Here is a 20,299-nt window from a genome sequence, read left to right on the forward strand (position 1 = left end):
TTGTACTGAGGGAGAAGCGGGCAGGGTGAGGGCTGTATACTCAGACCGGTGAGTGTGTCTGCGTAAAAGGGGTGGAGTTTGGGTGCTGTGTCACAGGCTCTGTGTGTGTGTGGTGAATAACCAGTGGGACTCACACCTCCTGTGAGCTGCCTCTGTCTGTTAAATCAATCCCAACAACAAAGACAGGGGGGTTCAGGGAGAAGTGTGCCATTTCACACCTTCCAGGAGCCAAATGGAGCTCATTGTTGGGTCATCACTGCAACGAGTGGTCACTAAACACGCTGGATGGTGTGTGTCAATCAGAGGGGAAGATGGGAGCTTCCACTGGCATGCCCAGACATGAAAAAGCCGGCAGACCAAAGTAGACTATTTATTATTGGCCTACATACTTTAAACACATCAGTGTCATTTTGAAACTGAAGTACCTTGCAAGTGTTATATTACACCCACTTGTTTTCATTCTTCTAATCTGAAAAGAAAACACACAGATGATGTTAAAAGTAGACAAAACATCACTGTGGTATTTATGAAGAGGAGAACGAGTCAGGTTCCACACTATATTTAATCACTGATTTTCTGGAATATTTTTTGTCAGTTTTTGAGGGCAGTCATCTCTTGGTGGCATGAGGAGGGAGGATAGTTTAAACAGGATGCTCGCACAGTCAAAGCTTCTCATTTTCATAAGGCAAGAGGTGTATGCAAACATGCGTATCATGTTTGCATGTGAGGAGTTTGTTCCTGTCCTCCACCTAAGAAGTGAATGTGAAAGTGAATTCGAAACATTTCATGAACTAACTTCACAATAATCAGTAATCAGTAACACTCATAAAACTGCCCCTACGTAACAAAACGTCATTTTCCAAGGTTGGTCTCCTTAAATCAACAGTGGTCTTATCAGTCAGACTGAGGAGTCAAACACTTGTGATCATTGTATGTATGCTCAATAATTAGGTCATTGTCTGTGATCTGATCTGCTCCACCGCAGTCATAAAATGAAATGCGTGCTGCTTGCTGTCAGGTAGAGCCAACCTGTCCAGCCGGATTATTCAAACTGATGCACCTGAGGCAGCAACAGTCATGAGCCTGTTAAAACCAACTGTAGCTTCGTTGTCACCTTCCAGCCTGTCAGAGACGGTATTATTGTTCTCTAAAACCCTGTTTGATGGGCGAATGTTGTAATTTAATCAATGAAGAATACTGATTGAACTGCATGAGGTGAAATTTTTGTAAGTGACTGACAAGATAAAAAAGTGACCAAAGAAAATGATTTGTCAGGTTAGTAGATGAGATTAAGACAGATTTATTTTCTGCCGCTCATGTGATTGGCACTGAGTGGCATTTGTTCTTTCAGAATTACCTGAGAAACCATTGTGGGAAACACATGACCGCCAACAGGTACAGGCATGATGGTGATGATGCATGGCCACCAAAAGCAAACTGTGACTGATTAAATCTATCCAAATATATCACAACTTGGCTTGTTTCAAATGTCTCAACCTTTTTTGTAAATTAGCCTCCTTTAAGTGAATGTGGCCTGAGAGATCATGAAAATATGAAGTCAATCTAGCAAATGTTAAAAACATTGTTAACAGGTTAATTGTTAGCAAATTAACAAGAATGCCATCAACTTTTTAAAATTATTTTATTGCTTCTTCACATTTACATTTTGAATATGTATGAAGTTGGGTAGCAGATGCTAAGCCACATTCCCTCAATAACAGCAAAGATGATAATAACTAGTCTGCAGCAGGGGAGACAACTAAGAGATAAGTATAATTATTAGGGATAATATTAACTAAATGTTTGTGAAATATTTGTTCTTGGTTTAAAGAAAATTTTGATGGATTGGGAAGGTACAAACAGTTCTGTTGCAACAGTATGCTTTACTCATAAATTCAGTATCCTTTTCTATAAATTTATCTAACAGAGGATAGTATTTAGACAGGTCCACCATACCAAAATGACAGAAACGAAGTGGAAATAAATAAAACTGGTGGCCACAGCATAAACCTATGAGATTGTTACATTATCCACAAGAGTCCTATGTTTAGTAACACTGGGAATATGGCCGTGCCACTTCACATCTCTAGCTGAACAAAACAATATGTCTTACTGAGCCTGACCCTTTGAATGACTATTCTCCTGTTAGTTGTTTGAGGATCTTATTATATATATGTGTTTATTATTATTATTTTTATTTAAATCAGTTGCAAGCAATCTGATGACTTTATTGTGTAATTCAGCTGATTACATTGTGTTTGTGTAATAGAGACAATTTATTTCTATTTCATGTGAAAGCACTTCTGTAGGCTGGTTGGAGATCATCATGGAAAAGTATGAACTTGACAATACATGCAGCCAGCATGATGACTCACCTCCCTGTCCCAGTCTTCCTAAAAAGGAGGAAGGCAGCCATCAGGAAACAAGGAGGGGATTTCTATTGTGAGGTAAATCCAGTTTCTTTTTGAAGTTTCAAGTGAGGTACATCATGCAATCTTCACCAAGATTACAATTATCAGGGAGAATACAAGAATTCGTCATTCATCGGTTTCATTTGACCATAAAGTGTAGCCTCTGAAACATGTAAAGATTTTTCCACCCATGTTACCTGTGAAAACAATGACAAAGCCATAGCTCAAGAAATATTGAATGGGTTTCCCAGAATTTTCGGCTAGATATTGAAAGTCACTAGAGGATGAATCTTATCTCGTCGTTGTTCACTTGACAACATTCAGTTCAGGAAACCTCCAACACTAATGACTGAATAACAGTTACCCCAAAATGTACTTTTAGAGGTGCTAAACATGAGCAATGTTAAACATATTAACATACCAAATGTTAGCATGTTCCACTAAGAGTACGTTAATGTACCAAGATGTAAAAAGCAGATTTAGTGGGCTATATGCTAACATTTAGCATGTTAGCATAACTGCTCACTTGTTAACATACTAACTGTTAGCATGGTAACGTAATTGTATGTTTGTTAACAAAAGAAATGTTCGCATGTTAAGTTTTTTGCTTAACTGTTGCATGTTATGATAACTGTTTGCTTGTTAACATACCAACATTAGCATGTTAACATGACTGCTTGCCTGCTAACATACTAAGTGTTGGCATGTTATCATAACTGTTTGCTTGTTAAAACACCCAATGTTACCATGTAAACAGGAGTTTTACTCGTAAAACATAGCATGTTAACATACTAACAGAGTTTAAACTTGACAAGCTGATGGTGCGTCTCACGTAGGGTCATGTTTACTGTGTTGACTTTGTAAGCTAAATATTTTTAAGAGGTCTAAGGTATTAAGTTGTGACTTGCACTGATGATTTTAAACGTTTATGCATTATTTTCTGACATTTTTAAGATAATGATAATAAAATCATTAATATTACTTTAATCTTATAGCAGCAAATATGCCCTGGTGTTCCGTAAGTCCCTTTTTGATAAAGTTTAGATTGCTATCGTAGATCTCACTCTTACAGTTTGGTGTCACATTGCTCAAAGGGAGGGAAATACCGGGTGCTTTGCCAAAGGCAACACTATATCTTGAAAGACAAACAGCCCATTCATTTTTCCCACTCTATTTCATATGGTGGGGCTCCCAATTCCTGATTGAGCTGTTTCTGAACAATAGCCCACATAGTTTCCAATTAAAAATAGTGACTTCACTGCTTGATATATTTCAGTTTTCCGTTTGGAGTGTGTAGTGTAAATTTTACTTGATCTGCAGTTAAAGTTTAAACCATCGGTTTCATTTTATTAGTTGAATCACATCTGTTCTAAAGAAGAAATCTATTATATTTTCATAATGTCATTTCCTCCATGTGTGGTGGGTTGAACTTTGGCTCTCCCAGAGAAGTCACTCGCTTGTGTTTATCCAGACTCAGCGGGTGAGAACAGTGGTGCTAAAGTCACACCTCAGGTCACTAAAATGGAGTCTGGATATGAGGCCCCCAACATCGGGTGTCCAACAGAGAATCTGACGTGCCAAAGTTCTCACACAGGACACCCATAAAGGAATCTTAATTGGACCCTGGCCCTCCTTTGAAGGCAAGATCAGTCAAAGTCAGATCAATTTCTAAATTCAGTTGATCCCAGTTTTGTCACATACCTGAAGTTTATATGATTATAGTGAATTAGTGGAATTATTATTTTTTTACCTCATCTATCTAATCCAATAAAATCAACAGTGCACATATATAAAAGGAATATAAAGGAATACTGCATATGAAAAGATTGTATACTGTAAATATATGTAACGCTAGTCCATCTACTGGTAAAACCAACGTGATTGTTTACTGGGGGCAGCTCTGTGGGGACTGTGAGAGGTGATGATTCTAATCGATGCTCATTTCAGAGACTGGTTTGTTGTGTCGTTAACCACATATAGAAACTTAAGTGTTTTTCAGTTAGTGCTGTTTAGGATGACCTTTTAAATACTCGATTTTAAGAAACAGAGCACCTGTCTTCTGTTGCCATCAACAACAGCTCGTCATGATTATCTTTTTAGACTTTTACTGAGCCACATTTGTGAATTTTGCTGTGTTTACGACTCCAACAGGCAGTTACTATCAAGCCCCAAAACAGACAAAATGTAGTTTCTTTCTTTCTTTCTTTCTTTCTTTCTTTCTTTCTTTCTTTCTTTCTTTCTTTCTTTCTTTCATTTGCTCATTTTATTTTTCTACCACTTCATTTTTTGGTGTTTACACACATTTAATCATTTACCTATTTTAGATTCTGGCATCTCTGTCTTCTTCTGTAAGTCGCCTTACATTATCTTGGAAAACTTGTAAAAATGTCAAAATTGTCAAAGCTGACACACACTTGTTCACCCACTGTGGGCCAGTTATCGCACCTCCTGTTCTTGTATTTTCTTTAGCATGAATACTGTCCACATTATTTCTACGTTGAACACATTTAAGATGTACAGGCATGAATAGATTTGATGGGGTTGACAGATTTTCCATTTCAGGGCCGTACTTAAGTAACTCGTCAAAAAGTGTATGGCTTCACATAGTAGCTTTGGTGGACTTCAGTGCTTTCAGAGTGACATCTCCATGAACTGATAAGGGCTGTGCAGTGGCTGACACCAGGGGGAAAAGGAGAAGCTCCAGTGACAGACGGAGGATGGGTTGAAGGAACTGACACTCCTCCTACCCCTCCCCTGTGTCCAGATCAGCTGCAGCAGCTCCGTCAGTGAGCAAATTCATCTAGACAGGTTGTAAAGTCATTAGCATCTTCATAGCAGCAGAGGTGACTCACAGCTATAGCAATCAGAAACTTGCATACGTGTGCACATGCAGTTTCTCTTTTCTTCCTGTCAGGCTTGATAGGCGTGTACATTCCTTCTTACTGCTTGATACAACACTTCCTTATTGCGCTATAAGCCTTCCTGGAAGCTGCAAAACTTCTCCTGCAAATGTTATGTAATAACAGACTGAGCAAATGAATGGACAGTGAAGTGGATTACACCTCTTTTAAGGCTATAGTACTTGATTTTGGGTGGAGTATCACTTTAAAATCAAGGTTGTGAAGCTTTGCATTATACAATTACATGTTCAAACTCCAGAGCATCAACCAAACTTGCCAGTATATTCTCATTGCTTGTAGTCATTTTTACATTACTTTGCCATGTTGGTACAATTGAGAGAAAGGGTAAGATGTTAAAATGTAGTTTGACATAAAATGAAGTTTGACACTTCAGCAAATATATTTATTTGCTTTCTTGCTCAGAGTTTGATGAGAAGATCAATAACACTCATATCTGTCTCTTAAATAAGAGGTTACAACTAGCAGCAAGTTAGCTTTGCTTACTGATACATGATGAGTTTTAGAGTTGCTTTAGACAGGCTAACTGTCTCCTGTGACTTCCAGCATTTTTTCTAATGCTAAGCTAATTGGCCGCTGACTGTTGCTTCATATTTGTCCTACAGACATGAGTGGTGTGAATGCCTTCATCTGTCTGTTAGCAAAAAAACATATAAACATATCTCCCAAAATGTTAAATAATTCCTTTAGAGTTCTGAATATGTGAGATTTGCAAACAAATTCTACCCTCTGTCACATTTTATTTCAATCATTGAACAACACTGATACTGAGGTAAATTAGTTTCTCTCCTCAACATTTCACAAATATGTGCAAACATGCAAATATGATTTATGTTTTTGTAGTTTAATGCTACACGTGCTGCAAAGCCCCAAACACACGTGCACCGATTTGTCCTCCCGTGTTGTCTTTAGGATATACAGTTAAAGAAGCTCTAAGTGTATGCAAAGCATTTTTCTCTCCCATTCATGGCTGTAGGTGTTTTGCAGTATGTATATTTGGTCTGTGTTTGTATGTGTTTTGGGGGAGTGGGAGTTCATAGGTTTGAGTGTGTGCAGGGGCAGCCACAGGTGTGAATGCCATGTGACTGAGGTCAAGAAGGGTAAAGTGAGAGTGTTCAGCTGTCTGCTTAGATCACTATGAAAGAGGAGTATGCTGGAAAGGTATCAAGCAACACTCAGTGTATAGCAACACACAACAGCCTAGCAACAAACAGTGTTAGCAACACAACTTAAAGTCTGTGTTTGTGTGTTTGTGTGTGTTTTCAGATGGCATTAAGCTGCTTCTCTTATCCACAGTGACATACAGTGAGTGCAGTGACACTTTCTTGTAGATGCAGGAACAAAACCTGCCGTCTCTAACTTACAGGATATGATTTGGATTGTCCCACCCAGCGTCTGCATGTGTTCAAACTCGTCAGGACAGTTATCACATCTGAAAACATCTTTATTTCGTTCTGGGGTTTTTTTTGTTTTTTGTTTTTTTTTACAGTGTATTGCTCCATTTCACAATAGTGCAAAATTCAATAGTTTAAAGTTCCTCATAAATAACAAACATATCATAAATAAACAATAATCACCACATTGAACACAAACTAAAAAAACTACAGTCGCATTGAAATTGCACATATGGATTTAAGATAAGCGATCTTTCTATTTACAGTTCGTCAGCTGAATGGAGGCCAAAGTCTTCTGTGGTTTTGTGTGTCTTTCTCTTGAAATCTTAACAGAATAACAGCATTTCCATAAGACCATCACAGCCCCTATTATACTGGGTCACCTCTAACAAATGAAAAGTAAGTTAGTTCTTGTTAAACAGATTAACAAACCGGATTAACAAAATCCTTCAAAAAAAAGGAAAGAAAGGCAACTTCTCAGAAGTCTGGAATGGTATCACTGCACTACACATGAACTGAACTGAACCCGGGTATCAACTGAGTCAAAAAGACTCAAAGTGATCCATCCGTTAGGCAATGCAAGTGCAGTGGTGACGTTCCCAGATCACCTACCACACGCTCTATAGCCAGTATATTTGAGGTTAATTATACAGTTGTTTCTAGTTTAACTTTGCTGCAATAGAGTTGGATCCATTTCAACAATGAGGTAATATAACAAGACACCACACTTGATGGGGTGTGGAAGGGAGTATGACAGCACCAAGTGTCACGTGTCGATATACTGTAGGTAAAGTCCTTACTTACTTAGTAATTGCTGCTTTATTGTCATCTTTAATTGTCATGTATCCAAGGACTGTATCTCTCCATACCCATCTAAAATTCATTTAGGATTAAAGACACTATAGCGTCCTTTCATCAACTGGTCAATTGGTTTGCTAGAAACTAAAGGCTTTTGCGCAAATGTAGTGGACATAAGGTACAGTTTCATGAGAGATCATGTTTGTGGCAGTGAAGGAACATGAAGAAATGCAAATGTTGCATATCACAATGCAACCATCAGTCCTCTTAACCAGCAGAAGCTCCAAATGCACACAAACTGAACAACTACCTCTCACACTCAGACATTCTCTGTCATTTCCATTGATGATACGCACGTCACACACCTAAATAGATATAGGTCAGGTCCTTTTCCTTCTCTAAGCATTTTTAAAACAATATATTAGAATTTATACATTTTTATAAATACATATTGTTTGATGTAATTATTCTTTGTTTTTATATATATATATAAAAAGGATTCAAACTCATATACAGTTCTGAGGGCCTAACGTTGGTGCGTTGTTGGTGTCCATGCTCTCTTGCTGTGTGGGAAGGGTTTATAACATTGCCTGTTACTGCCACCTAGTGTGACATAGCAGCACTACAACATTTTATCCTCCAGTTGGGAGTTGATGCCAATGTGTAAACATGCACGGTATAACCAGTCAAAAGCTACATTCCAAAAGTAAAATCATTCCGTTTCTATTTTTTTTTTGTACATTATTGCAAAAAATCCTGACATCAAAAGAAAACTCTTGCAGAGGACAACATCAAACCAAAAACATTTACATCACGCATGACAGAATTAAGTGCCATCATGTTTCACAACGAGTGTGTCAAACACTGTGAGAGCAGTGGGGGAAAAAAGTGAAGCTTGAGGGGAGATCGGTCAGTGCCAACACATCTTTATCCGGGGACGTCTTTGTACTGAGGAGAGTGGGAGCTGGTATCTGTGTGGTGGAGCTGTACAGTAGCGTTTCAGGCAACCAGACCAGATACAGTGCAGTCCAGAATTGATGGCAAACTTCGTATAGAGCAGCCAGATTGGTGTGGCCATAAAATCAAAAAATGCTCCTGGAATCCATTGACGTCATGAAAATGAATATTTAAGTGTGGTACATGTCTCTTGAGATTACAGACTTGCTAGATGTTTTGATTAAAGTTCACTGGTGCAGTGCCGTGAAAATGAGCCCGTTCAGAAGGGGCCGATTGCTTGGCCTCCGGTATTGCACCTTACAGATTTCTCAATATCCTGGACCTGCTGAGCCGGAGAGCCCGTGCAGTTATCGACACGGCACTTCCAGACCACAGCTCTGTCGTAATATTACAATACAACGTCAGCTTTAGAGCTTATTGAGGTGTATTATTGTTAATTCTGCTTCTTTGTTGAATGACATTTAATTGACTGAATGCAGGCAGGCAAAAGACACCGCATACACGAAAAGCAGAATGTACAATTTTTGTATGCATTAAAATGTCAAAATACGCAATTAAGAAATTTGATTATATACACTGACATTATTAGCATTTGCAGGAGATGCTGAAAGAAAAGCCCTGCCAAAATCAGTTTTGCGTGAGTACCAGTAACATAAACCTGTTCCATGATCTGAAAATCTGATATATAATGCTTGGGTGTATGCTTGCAGTTGCTGCTGTCTTTTTTTAAACCATGGCTGGCCAATCTTAAGCAAGAGTGCTACTAATTCTGGAGGGTACTGTATATTAACTCAGTCAGGAGCCTGGCCCACACCATCCCTCTGTCTCCTCTACCCCTTCATTCATTTACCTGTCCACTCCCGTCCTCTTCCTCCTCCCTGTCTCAAACGGAGCGATTGCGTCTCTTCCCAGAGCCAGTCTGGGATGTAGCAGCGGAGGCTGAGGTCAGCCAAGCGGTGACCCCGTGTCAAAGGCTGGTGGAGGAAACCGAGAGGGTGGGTGAGGAGGGCGGTGGGAAGTTCAGCAGCTCCAGCACAGCCACGCCGACACTGCTGCGCCTCGTGAACATGCAGGAGGCCGCCACCCATTTGTTGCTGCGTGGGTTGTACTTTTCGATGGAGTTGAGACTGGAGCTTCCATCGTTACCTCCAACTGCATATAACCAGCCATCCATAGCCACGAGGTCATGGGTGCTCCTGGAGGGAGGAAAAAAAATCAAATACAATAATTCAATTTCACATGTATTATACAGCCATATTTTTAAATATACCATATTAGGATTACTTTTTGTAGCTCTTATCTGGAATGAAAAACAGTCTCTGTGCATTCTGTTTAATCTAGTTACCTCTATTTATTGCAGAGTGCCAAAAAAAGCCAGCACCTGCTGCATTACATTCACAAAATGCAAGCCCACTGCATGAGCATGTTCAGTGACTGTGTTGAAAAACTGAAAAATGACAAACTAGGATTGAGTCCAAAACATGCTTGAATGTTGAGTTTCAGAACTTCCACTCATTATTATGACGTAGTGAGAGTATTTCGACTAAGACAGTTATTGTACAATATTTTCAGACTGGCACATCTGTGAAATGGTTCAGAAGAGTGATAGATTAGTGGTTAATACACTGAGGTGTTTTGGACTGTGCAAATGGAGCCTCCCAGCAACTGGATAGGAAAAGCACTCAAAGCAACACAGCTGATTAATACATGGGTTATTCATGGGGCTGCACAGTCAACCGTTGTCAGGTTTCCCTGCTCCTACGGTATACTGACTCACACACAAGAAAGAGTGTGTGTGTGTGTGTGTGTGTGTGTGTGTGTGTGTGTGTGTGTGTGTGTGTCGAGGGGCCGGGGGAACAGCTGAATCTGCTGGTGTGTCCTCAAATCCAAGACAGCTACATCTGTAAATCTCCCTCACTGATGCTGATCTTATATCAATACAATGCAGTGAGTGTGTGCATGTCCACCTGCTTTGATAATCACCCTCAAGAAGTTATATCTTCTAAGAAATAAAAAGAGCTGACTGTTGTGGAAAATAGGTCACTTGATGTTCATGCTGTAAGACGGTTTAGGCAGTAAGGAAGACATCCAAATGCCCCAAATCCCTCGCCATGAAGAGTAAAGATTTTCCACAGAGCAAAATAATTGCAGCAGGGTTGCCCCTTGACAAGCTCAATACAGACAGCAACACAGTTTTGTTCTTTGGCTTTTCAAAGGAGGTTTTATCTCTATTAAGGTTAAGGCAAACCTGGGGTTTTGTCTGCGGGTACCACAGTGGTTCTCAAATACAGACCAGCCGAGTTCACCCCCCCCTCCCTCTGGGTGTTATGTGTTTGTTACGAAGCACAGAAAGAAGGATAAAAGCTGCACAGGCCTTAACAAAAACGTGTGTGTGCGTTTGAAGCTGATGCATTTCAGCATTTCATTACTGTGAGCCGAACATGTGCAGATGAAATAGGAGAACCGGGTTATCCTGATGGCTCAGTTGGCTAAGGTGTGTCTCATTTAATTTAATTCCCTGGATTCATCCCAGGCCCTTTGTCATGTGTCACATCTCTCTCTCTCTCTCTCTCTCTCTCTCTCTCTCGCTCTCTCGCTCGCTCTCTCTCTCTCACTCTCTCTCTCTCTCTCTCTGCTGTAAAGCAATATATTCCCTTCAAAATATGACCAGTAGAAATAGAAAATTATGCACAGACTGTAATAGAGGTTGTGACTCTTTTTACTGATAAAAATCCTAATTTAATTGCAAAACTGTGGCGTGTTTTACACAGCATCCCAACTTCTTTCTTGGAATCGGGGTTGTATTATGAATTGTGGTTGCACAATTACCTGCGTATATTCATGGGGGCCACTCCCTCCCACGTGTTGGTCTTGGGGTTGAACCGCTCCACAGAGTTCAGGCAGCTGGTGCCGTCATTGCCTCCTGCAACATACAGCATGCCATCCAGCACGGCCACCCCGGCACTGCTGCGCCGACTCAGCATGTTGGCAATGGCTGTCCATGTGTTGCTCTGTTCATTAAAACAAGAGACTGAGCATTGGTCACATGTTCATATTTTCATCCGTAGTGTTTGATCCTGTCTCCGCATTCAGTTCCTCCTGGCAACAGACAAGTTGCTTTGATGATAAATTTAACAGCATACAGTTTACCTGGGGGTCATATTTCTCCACTGTTGAGAGATGTGAGGAGCTGTCATAACCTCCCACTGCATACAAGTTGCCATCTGGAGGGGAAAAGGGAGTAAACACTCAGAATGTAAATATTAGCAATCCGAATACTGAGATGGTGACTCCTTCTTGATTTCAGAAACGTTCACAGTGAAACATAAACAAAAGTAGAGCAGCATGTTCATAATGTTTGGGGCAAGTTCCTACCCAGAGTTGCAACTCGAACATATCTCCTACGGGTGCTCATAGCAGCAATTGAGGTCCATGTACTGGTCAGAGGATCGTATCGCTCTGCACTAGAAGAGGAGAAAAAGACTTCCAGTGTAAACACACAGCACGGCTGCACTGTTGGGATAAACCCTCTTTGAGACTTTGCCTAGAAAAAGGCATCAAGAAAAACAAAAAAGCTGCAAGAAGATACAACATGGCAAATCTAGCTTCAAAATGTCTCCAATATGTTAGTCTGTGTGTACCTATTGAGACAAGAAGCTCCATCATAGCCTCCAGCAGCATACAGAAGGCCATGCAGGACGGCTACACCCAAACAGCTCCGCCGTGTTCCCATGGAAACCTCAGGCTGCCATGAGTTAGTGATGGGGTCGTAGGACTCCACGGTTGCGAGGTCCGAGGTGCCGTCATACCTGAGGAGATGTGGACATAGAATCAGGAAGTCAAGTCAAACAGGCATATTGCATTGAGCTTATCGGGAGCATATATTACATGCACGTCGTCCATGTTCTGTCTTTTTTGGGTCAAAGGTCAACACTGCGGGTCTCATCACTCACCCCCCAACAGCATAAAGTCTATTCCCAATGGCTGCCACGCCCACCCGTGCCCGCCGAGTGGACATAGACGCCACCATGTGCCAGCGATCTGTCCTGGTGTCGTACGCCTCGCAGTCTCCGTGGATGGCAAACAGGCTGCCACCACCTGCAGCACACATTCAAACACAATGTGGTGAAAAAAATGCTCTGATGTCAGAACAGATATTATGCAGAATGTAGTGATTTTGGCCAATGCATGCCATAAAACAACATTGTTAACTAAATTACATATTACAATATTTTAGCAGTTGATCAATATGAATACCAGCAATTAAAACACTTATGTTTGCACACTTAATGAGTGACATCAGAAGTTTAAGTTAATTGATGTGTGGCCTTAGTGTACCCTAATGGGTACCTTCAGGGGCACACTGACCAACGGCGAAGAGCACAGGGCTAGCGCCCTCACAGCGTCGCGGCCGTGTTCGACTGTTGCTGAGGACTCCCCTCTGCTCAGGCATCAGATGATACTTGAGCGCCTCAATCAGCAGGTCCTTGCACTCCGAGTGGTGACGCACCAGCAGTTCTGTATCCACGTTGCTCATCAGGAAGTCTCGCCTCAGCAGCGGCAGTCGCACGCACTTCATCAGCTGTGGGGTGGAGAGGGATGATGAGGGGTGAGTTGGGGTCAGGGGATGGGGAATGGGTGAAATGTGAGTATACATAGTATAGTCCAACTAAAAAGTGTTGTGTGTTGAGAAATCCTCTCAGGTGAGATGAGGCCAGTCTTACCCACGGTACATGTTGCCTGCGTCCGTCTATATCGTGTTTCACCCAGCTCAACACAGCCCGGTACACTTCCTCTTCAGATGGCACGTTGAGATTGTCACTGGAGATTAAATCCAGGACCTGGATGAAGAAGACAGAAGTCAGATGGGTAGAGACATTTTATATAATGACTTTCAAGAGCGACTTTCTCAACCATGACCATCAGAAAAGCTCTTAGAGAAGCATTCGCTTTCACAAAACGGAAACCGTGACAAAGAAAGCTTCCTGACCAAACATGTCAACACACAAGAAGTAAACGGCTTTGCCCACAGACAGTATGACTTCCTGCATGTTGTACCTGACTTCATCTGCTGAGCTGTTGCCTCTCTTCCTTCCTCCTTTCTTCCTTGACTTGCTGCACTTCATCCAGACTGATATTTGACAGATATTTGAAAGGGACAGGCAGTGCTCTGTTTCATCTGTGTCGTTTCATCAAGTACAATCGACCAATTCAGAACAAAGTCAAACTCACTTCAGGCACCATACACACATAAATGCTTGTGTGTTATATTATCAGCATGTGTGCAGTGGTGCTGTGCTATATTTAAGTTACCAATATGTGTGTGTCTGTGGCACAAGTGCTGCAGTCTGTCTGAGTGGCTGGCTGGCACTGTTCCCAGATCAACCCAAAGCTGGCAGGTCTGGGTGGGGCCAGAGCAGCCAGCTGCTGTCTTGCTGGCTAGATCAGGGCAACAGTTAGCAGCCTCCCAGGAACAGCCTAGCCTCCACTAATCCACAGCCACACAGAGAAATACTGCTGCTGCTGCCCCACCCTGCAGTCTGCCTTACCTCTGCATGCACGTACTGCATCGCATTAACTCAAACAAACATTTGTGTGTGTAAAGGAGATGCAAAAGAAAACTGGTTTTTATGAGGGCATTAACTGTATCCTTGTAGCACAGAGCTGGAATTATGGTTCTATCAATAAAATGAGGTGTCTTTATACACTACACACAGACATTAGGATGCTACATCAATGAGACGTCACCAAAGCCGACTAGTCACAACACCGCCATGCCTTGCCACTTCCTTCACAGAACATGGAAAGATATATGGGGCATATTTCACAGCTCTGTAAGTCCTTTAGAGCAGCCAGTACATAAATCCAGATCTGGTGCAGATTTATGACAGACACAGAACAGCTGCAGACAGAATGGGGCAGTGAGCTAAAGGAAACAGACAGAAGAATAGAAACAAAGAAAAGAAAATGGTCTATTTTTATTCTCCCTTTGTGCAGCTTAACTTTCACTGTTTTAATGGACGGTGCCCACACACTCCTTTTGCAGATTCAGTCTCTGAGCTTTGAAGGCCACAGACACAGAGAGCAAAGCTTTTATTCTCATGGGCACAATCCCTTTAGTGCTGTGGGATTGTTCCTTAGAGAGACGAGGAGATAATGGGAAAGTGATGCTGGTAGCTTTGTCATGTGGTTTCACTGCGTCTTTAATTCCTTGTCACCTGGCAAGACTCAACAGGCATTTGTTTGAAACAAATACCAATTCATATGAGACAGATGCATTTTTCTTCTTTATTGAGACACTGACAGGAACCCCTCCTACACCTGACTGCAGGAACACATCAGCTGCTGGAATTTTAGATGCAGTCTGATATTGTGAGGCTTACATAAGAACAAGAGACAGAAAAATAACCGAAAAAAAAGGACTAAAAATTTAAAAAATTGTAAAATGTTACCAAAATAACTGAGTTTATAAGATGTACATTTTAACATTATTTATTTTTTTGGCATTCAGCAATATTCACAAATATGAAAATTTAAAGGTACAGGTGAAAAATATTGTGTTTTGATGCTCTAACCTTAACTCTAACCCTAACCCTGTGGTATCAAATGTGACCCCTTTAACAGCAGACTTGTACAGCAGTTTTGGCGTGACAGCAGGTTCTATTCCTGTGTGTTGAATTTGGGTGGCGGGACCTCCCTTTTGCTTCAGTTTGGATCAGAGATTGTGCCTCCATTGTTTCTTTAACTTTTATTTAACCAAGGTATACACTTTGAGAACAACACCCTTGTTCCACACACATTCACACCTATGTAAAGGCTTCCAGTGCAACCACAGTCTGATCTGTGGTCAGTGAGCAGCTCCACTGGACCAGTTGGTGCCAAGGGCACTATAGCAGTTTATCCCGCAAGTGTGGGAATCAAATACTGAATTAGCAGACCTAAGTCTAATCTTAATTCTCCCAAAACCTTGACTGAATTTGGTAACAGTAAAATACTGGAACCAAAAAAGAAACCCTCATTAATACCTCAGACTGAGAAGTAAGCAATGCTGTTACTTCTATAAACAGTACAGCGGCTGTGAAACAGTCACTAGCTTTGCCTAATTACAACTTCCAGGACAGGAACCACAGTGCTGCCACTGCCGTGCCCAGCAGATGAATAAGTGATAGTTTGGCTAAGTTGATGTGCCAGATGAAGTCGTCCATGGCAGCACATTGGGATGATAAAACCACAAGGGACAGTGATTGATGTAGCTTGATGAGGAAGAAGAGAGGTCCTCCTAACGAATGCTAAAAATTCAACATGTGGCCACTTCCCTTGAGTAGCCTGTGTTATGAAAAACATGATTGGTTTGGATCCATATATTAGTGATTAAAGGTGATGCAGTGACATGCAGGAACTAAAATAAAAGCGTTCATGTTTTTTTTCTTTGGCATATGTCTGAGCAACTAGATAATTCATCTAGTTCAAGTAGAGCCACTGAGGTGTAGTAAGCAGTGAGTTGTTCACCGAGAAATCAATACGTTTCTGTCATAAATACAGAGTACAATACGTAATAGACATTTTAAACTAATGACTTCCACCAGTTTTCCCAAAGTAAACTGAGACTAGCCTTACTTAGGTTTTTGTCTACTGGTCAGTGGCTTTGGCATTGGGAAAAGTTCCCCTTTGTTACTGGCTGCAACAATGCTGCTAAATCTCGTGGTAAGTAAATCACTATATGAATAACAGGAAGCAATTTCCAGTCGACATATTTACCAACGATTGTTTATTTGCCACCATGAACATGCAACCGTTGAAAGTGCTTTCTACAAAAAGCACCAGTTGTCAGAAGACACAGCAAAAGACAGAAAAAGCACGACCGCTACCTGTTTCAGTGGCAGCAGCATGAACTCCTCTGTCTTGGACACCTCCACAAAGTGCTGCAGGACATACTTGTGTGCTGACTTGAGCAGGTCACTACAGGAGTGCGTGTCAGCGAAACCTCGGATACCCAGGCAGTTGGAGGGGTCCAGCTGGCTGAGGAGGAACTTACAGCAGGCGTCCCGCACCCCATTGAGCTGCAGCAGGCTAGCTGCTGGGAGCAGCGTCTAGAAAGAGTGCAATTTCAGGTGGAAATACACCGTGAGTCTGTTATATCAACTTGTGCTTTAGGAGATGAATAAAGATGAGAAAAAAAGTCTCATTTGACCATCTTGTCTATAAATCTGAAATCCTCTACTCTACCTGAACGTTGCCTTCACCGACCACAATCTCTGCTGTGTAGGCGTACTGGACCAGCTGTTCTAAAGCCTGAGGGTCGATGTCATGTAGGGTCACATGGGTCTGCCGACTCTCCGACATCTCATCTGCATGACCGCACAGAACGAGAGAAGTTATATTTCTATTTTAGAACCAGTAAAACTCTGGCTGATAAAACTGCCTCCCTGTTCAATCATGCTCACATATGTTAACAGCATTGCTGCCAAATGTCAGCATAGCTCATTTGTTGCTGTCAATTTAATCGGTTGTGTGGAGGTTTTTGAAATTCCTGAATCCATACACTCTTGCCCAATATGGGTGTTACTGAGTAACTCAGGAGGTTCAACACCAACAATCAAATGTTTCATCTCCTCATAGTGAGTAGAAACTGCAAACAAGCATCTTTTGGGGAGATGTGATTTTGCTGTTTGGATGATCATGAAAAATTAGCTGATTCAATTAGCATGGGCTAATTAGGGGATGGGTCAGATGAGAGAAAGCCTGGCAGTTAAGTCTCAAAGCCAGTCACTCGACTGTCTGGAGAGGCGTTGTATCCTCACAAAGGTCTAGTGTCTGGAGGAAATTTGAGACTCACAGACCTCATTTGACCACCTGTGCCCCAGACAGGAAGAGGGGGAAGGAAGCGATGATGCTGAAAGGATGAGGTGGCGTCCTCTGCACACGAGTTGTTGTGTCATCAAACTCTAAGCAACAGAAAAACAGGAGGCATGCACAGGTATAAAGTCATGTTCTGAACTTACTGGTAAACATAGCGTGGAAGTAGGGGCTGCAGGATGCCAGCACCACTTTGTGCGCCTTGATTTCTTTGTTGGACACATGGAGCACAATGTCACACAGCAAGCCGCGCTGTCGCATCCTGTTCATGGACACGAAGGAGTCGTGGTAGTGCCGCTTTGAATTGTGTGAGATGCTGTGGCCGTCGCGGTTGAGCAGCTGCATGCCCCCTTCCATCATGGTCCCTGATGTGGCGGTCGCGGGCTCTTGCCTGGGCCGCACTCTGGGCAACTGAAACATGCAGAAAAACCTTTTCAAGTCAATCTCTACCGATGTCATTAATTTCTAAAAATGTCTTGTCATCTTGTCTGCATGGGCTTAGTTTATTTATCAAAGATGCAGGTGTTGTGACAGGTGTCTTGAGCCATCATTGTACCTATTGTTAGTGTTGTAGTACTCATCCTGACAGCTATGACAGGAAGCCTACCAGCATGACAGACATCTCAGTGCAAGTGTAGTAGGTCTGCCAGCCTGATTATTTGACATTCAGTGTCAAGACTGATTAAATTGCATCATGAAAAAAGAGAGAAGATAGGCATTGTTCCTTAGACTGGAATAAAAACAACGCTGGCTTCTTATCTGTTGGACTGTCTTAGTTTATCTAATTGCAATGACTGCTGACTAACTAGTTTAATTGCACCAGAATTAGCTGTGAAACCCCCCCACCTCACCCCAGCTGCAGCCTCGGGTAGGCAGGGTGGGAGGAGAGAAGGATGTAGCCTGAGTTAGCCTTTTCCTTTGTGCTCTCATCCGCCCTGTTCTCAGATGGAGAACACACTTCAGATTGTTGCATAACCATCGTCACTCACGCAGCACCTTAGAAGTTGTTGTCTGATGAATATTTAGGATGCACTGAGGCAAACTACTGGATAAGGTAAACAGGACATCACAGGCATAAAACAGACTTCAGTACGAGCAGAAGCTAACCAGCTTGAAAGTGTTGACAGGTACTCCTCAGATGTAATGTGTTGTTTAAAATATTCTTAACTGGGTAAATATATATAATTACTATTTCAAATCATACAGCCTGCCATTTGAGTGAGTGTGCCTTGCAAATCTTGCCTTTTAGTGACATGTTTCTTTTTATTTTTCATTTTAAATTCATTATGATAAATCTAATGAGATGTTATTTCTGACAATAACACATGCTATTTAAGAACAAACAAGCAGCCACCACGGCCTTATCAGGGAACGTTATTGATCAGTTTGAAGTCAAAGAAATGAACGACAACATGAACAACATATGATCAACTCTGATAAAGTTAAAGTTCACCTGTGTCGTCAGTCAAATAGACAGATCACTGAGTATCTGTGCCTCATAATCATGTTGTCTGTCTATGCAGAAGCACTCTTTCGAGTAAATAGTCTGCACTGTCCCACTGAGGACCATCTCAAATGTCAACACAGCTGCCTGGCGACTGGCTTTGGGTCCCATTTTCCAAAACACAATGGACCACAAAAACACCATCCATGTTTCTCTGTGAGGAAACAATCTGCTATCATGCCCAAGGGAATAACATGAGACAATGCTGCAAATTGAGACATGGGTACAAAAGAGGCTGAAGCAGAAGTGAAAACACAATTGTCACATTTAAAAGTGGAAGAGTTAAGCACTTGTCCTGTTCACCCCAGGCTTGTCTGTTGAAGTCTTGCCTCTCTGGCTCAAAATCTTGGCTGCTATCCACACATGCTAAATATGTACAATCTTGTTAGATGCACAAATGTTGCACTGAGCTCGCTTTTGGACAGGAAAATGTTTCTATTCACATGTCAGCCTCCTAATGTGATATGATGAAACCCCAACCCCCACTCCATCTACTTTGAATAACAGCAGCTATCAGCTGCTGCTGCTGCTGCAGCAGCACCAGAGAGGATGAATGTCTAATTTCTTTACCGGTGGTTGTGTTGCGGTTATCCTCGTACTCAGTGTCCTCCTCGGCGTGACGGAAGATAAATCAGCAGCTGTCGCAGTCAGATTGGTTCAAAATTGGTACCAGTGTCTGGCTATCTGTCCATATTCTGACTCGACCATACGAAATATGAAGAAAGCCTCTGTTTTGTGCTGTATGCGGTTGACGTCAATGCAAAAAAACTGCATGAAAGCTAACATCGGTTTGTTAAGGTGGAGCTGGGACTGTCGGAGGTGAAAGCAGCAGTGCTGCTCATAATGTTGAAATATGAGGTCGTGATGCGACATAGAGACTCATGAAACACACAGGAAGTGATTTCCTAAGCGCAAATGTCAAAATTTTACTATTGATATTCGTTTATTATTTAACGTGTCAAGAACGACCTTACGCGCCCCCCTTTGTCTGGTCAGAGTCCGGAAGTGCGTTCGATAAAATAATTTGGGTAACGCGAAAGGCGGGGTTTTACTTCTAAGTCATATGATTGGCCAGAATCCGAAGCGTCTTCCACCTCGGTTAGCCTGAACAACAAAACCAAACAAGCGGGGAACTCCTCCTAAACTCAGTGTTTAGCAAAAAGCAGACTCTAATATTCCTCTGGGGGGAACTATAACTTTAATGTTGTACTTTTAACATGTTATAAAATTCGCGGTTGTTTAATTATCAGTGTATGAAGATTAGCTAACGTTAGCTCTGGCTGCAGAAGACTTCCAAGCAGTACTCACCGCTAGCCGTCGTCGGTGTCGATGTGACGGCAATAATTTCTTCCTGTTTGTAAGCTTGCCCAGCTTTGAGGTAGTTTAACTGAAAGTTAAAGCGGAAAATTGTCCCACTGCAGCTTTCTGTGTCTCGTGAGTGCAGTTCATTTAATTTAAATC

General features: G+C 41.8%; 1 protein-coding gene across 3 annotated transcripts; it reads right to left on the reverse strand.

Moving 5' to 3' along the window:
• Positions 1-6,756: 6,756 nt before the first annotated feature.
• klhl17 (kelch-like family member 17) lies at positions 6,757-20,260 on the reverse strand. 3 transcript variants are annotated; one of them, XM_070967671.1, is made up of 12 exons: positions 19,409-19,594; positions 17,481-17,745; positions 16,705-16,826; positions 16,347-16,568; positions 13,203-13,319; positions 12,847-13,060; positions 12,432-12,576; positions 12,120-12,287; positions 11,854-11,942; positions 11,629-11,702; positions 11,308-11,489; positions 6,757-9,674 (listed from the first exon to the last, which is right to left on the reverse strand). In XM_070967671.1, exons 2-12 carry the CDS (start codon positions 17,692-17,694, stop codon positions 9,446-9,448), a joined length of 1,776 nt encoding a protein of 591 aa, XP_070823772.1. In that variant the 5' UTR covers positions 17,695-17,745; positions 19,409-19,594; the 3' UTR covers positions 6,757-9,445. The 3 variants fall into 3 exon arrangements, with proteins under 3 accessions (XP_070823772.1, XP_070823770.1, XP_070823769.1); XM_070967669.1 differs by lacking the exon at positions 19,409-19,594 and adding an exon at positions 20,147-20,260 and having other exon boundaries at positions 6,763-9,674; positions 12,829-13,060; XM_070967668.1 differs by having other exon boundaries at positions 6,763-9,674; positions 12,829-13,060; positions 19,409-19,582.
• Between the last annotated feature and the right edge of the window lie 39 nt (positions 20,261-20,299).

The sequence above is a fragment of the Chaetodon trifascialis genome, chromosome 8, assembly GCF_039877785.1.
Source record: "Chaetodon trifascialis isolate fChaTrf1 chromosome 8, fChaTrf1.hap1, whole genome shotgun sequence".
Taxonomy (NCBI): domain Eukaryota; kingdom Metazoa; phylum Chordata; class Actinopteri; order Chaetodontiformes; family Chaetodontidae; genus Chaetodon; species Chaetodon trifascialis.

Bases quoted from the DNA above. Each gene is read 5' to 3' on its own strand.
- klhl17 (XM_070967669.1), bottom strand. From the start codon at position 17,694: ATGATGGAAGGGGGCATGCAGCTGCTCAACCGCGACGGCCACAGCATC. The intron at 11,490-11,628 runs GTAAACTGTATG...TTTAATGAACAG, and splicing joins TGGAGAAATATGACCCCCAG to AGCAACACATGGACAGCCAT. The intron at 9,675-11,307 runs GTAATTGTGCAA...TCCTCCCTCCAG, and splicing joins GCCCCCATGAATATACGCAG to GAGCACCCATGACCTCGTGG.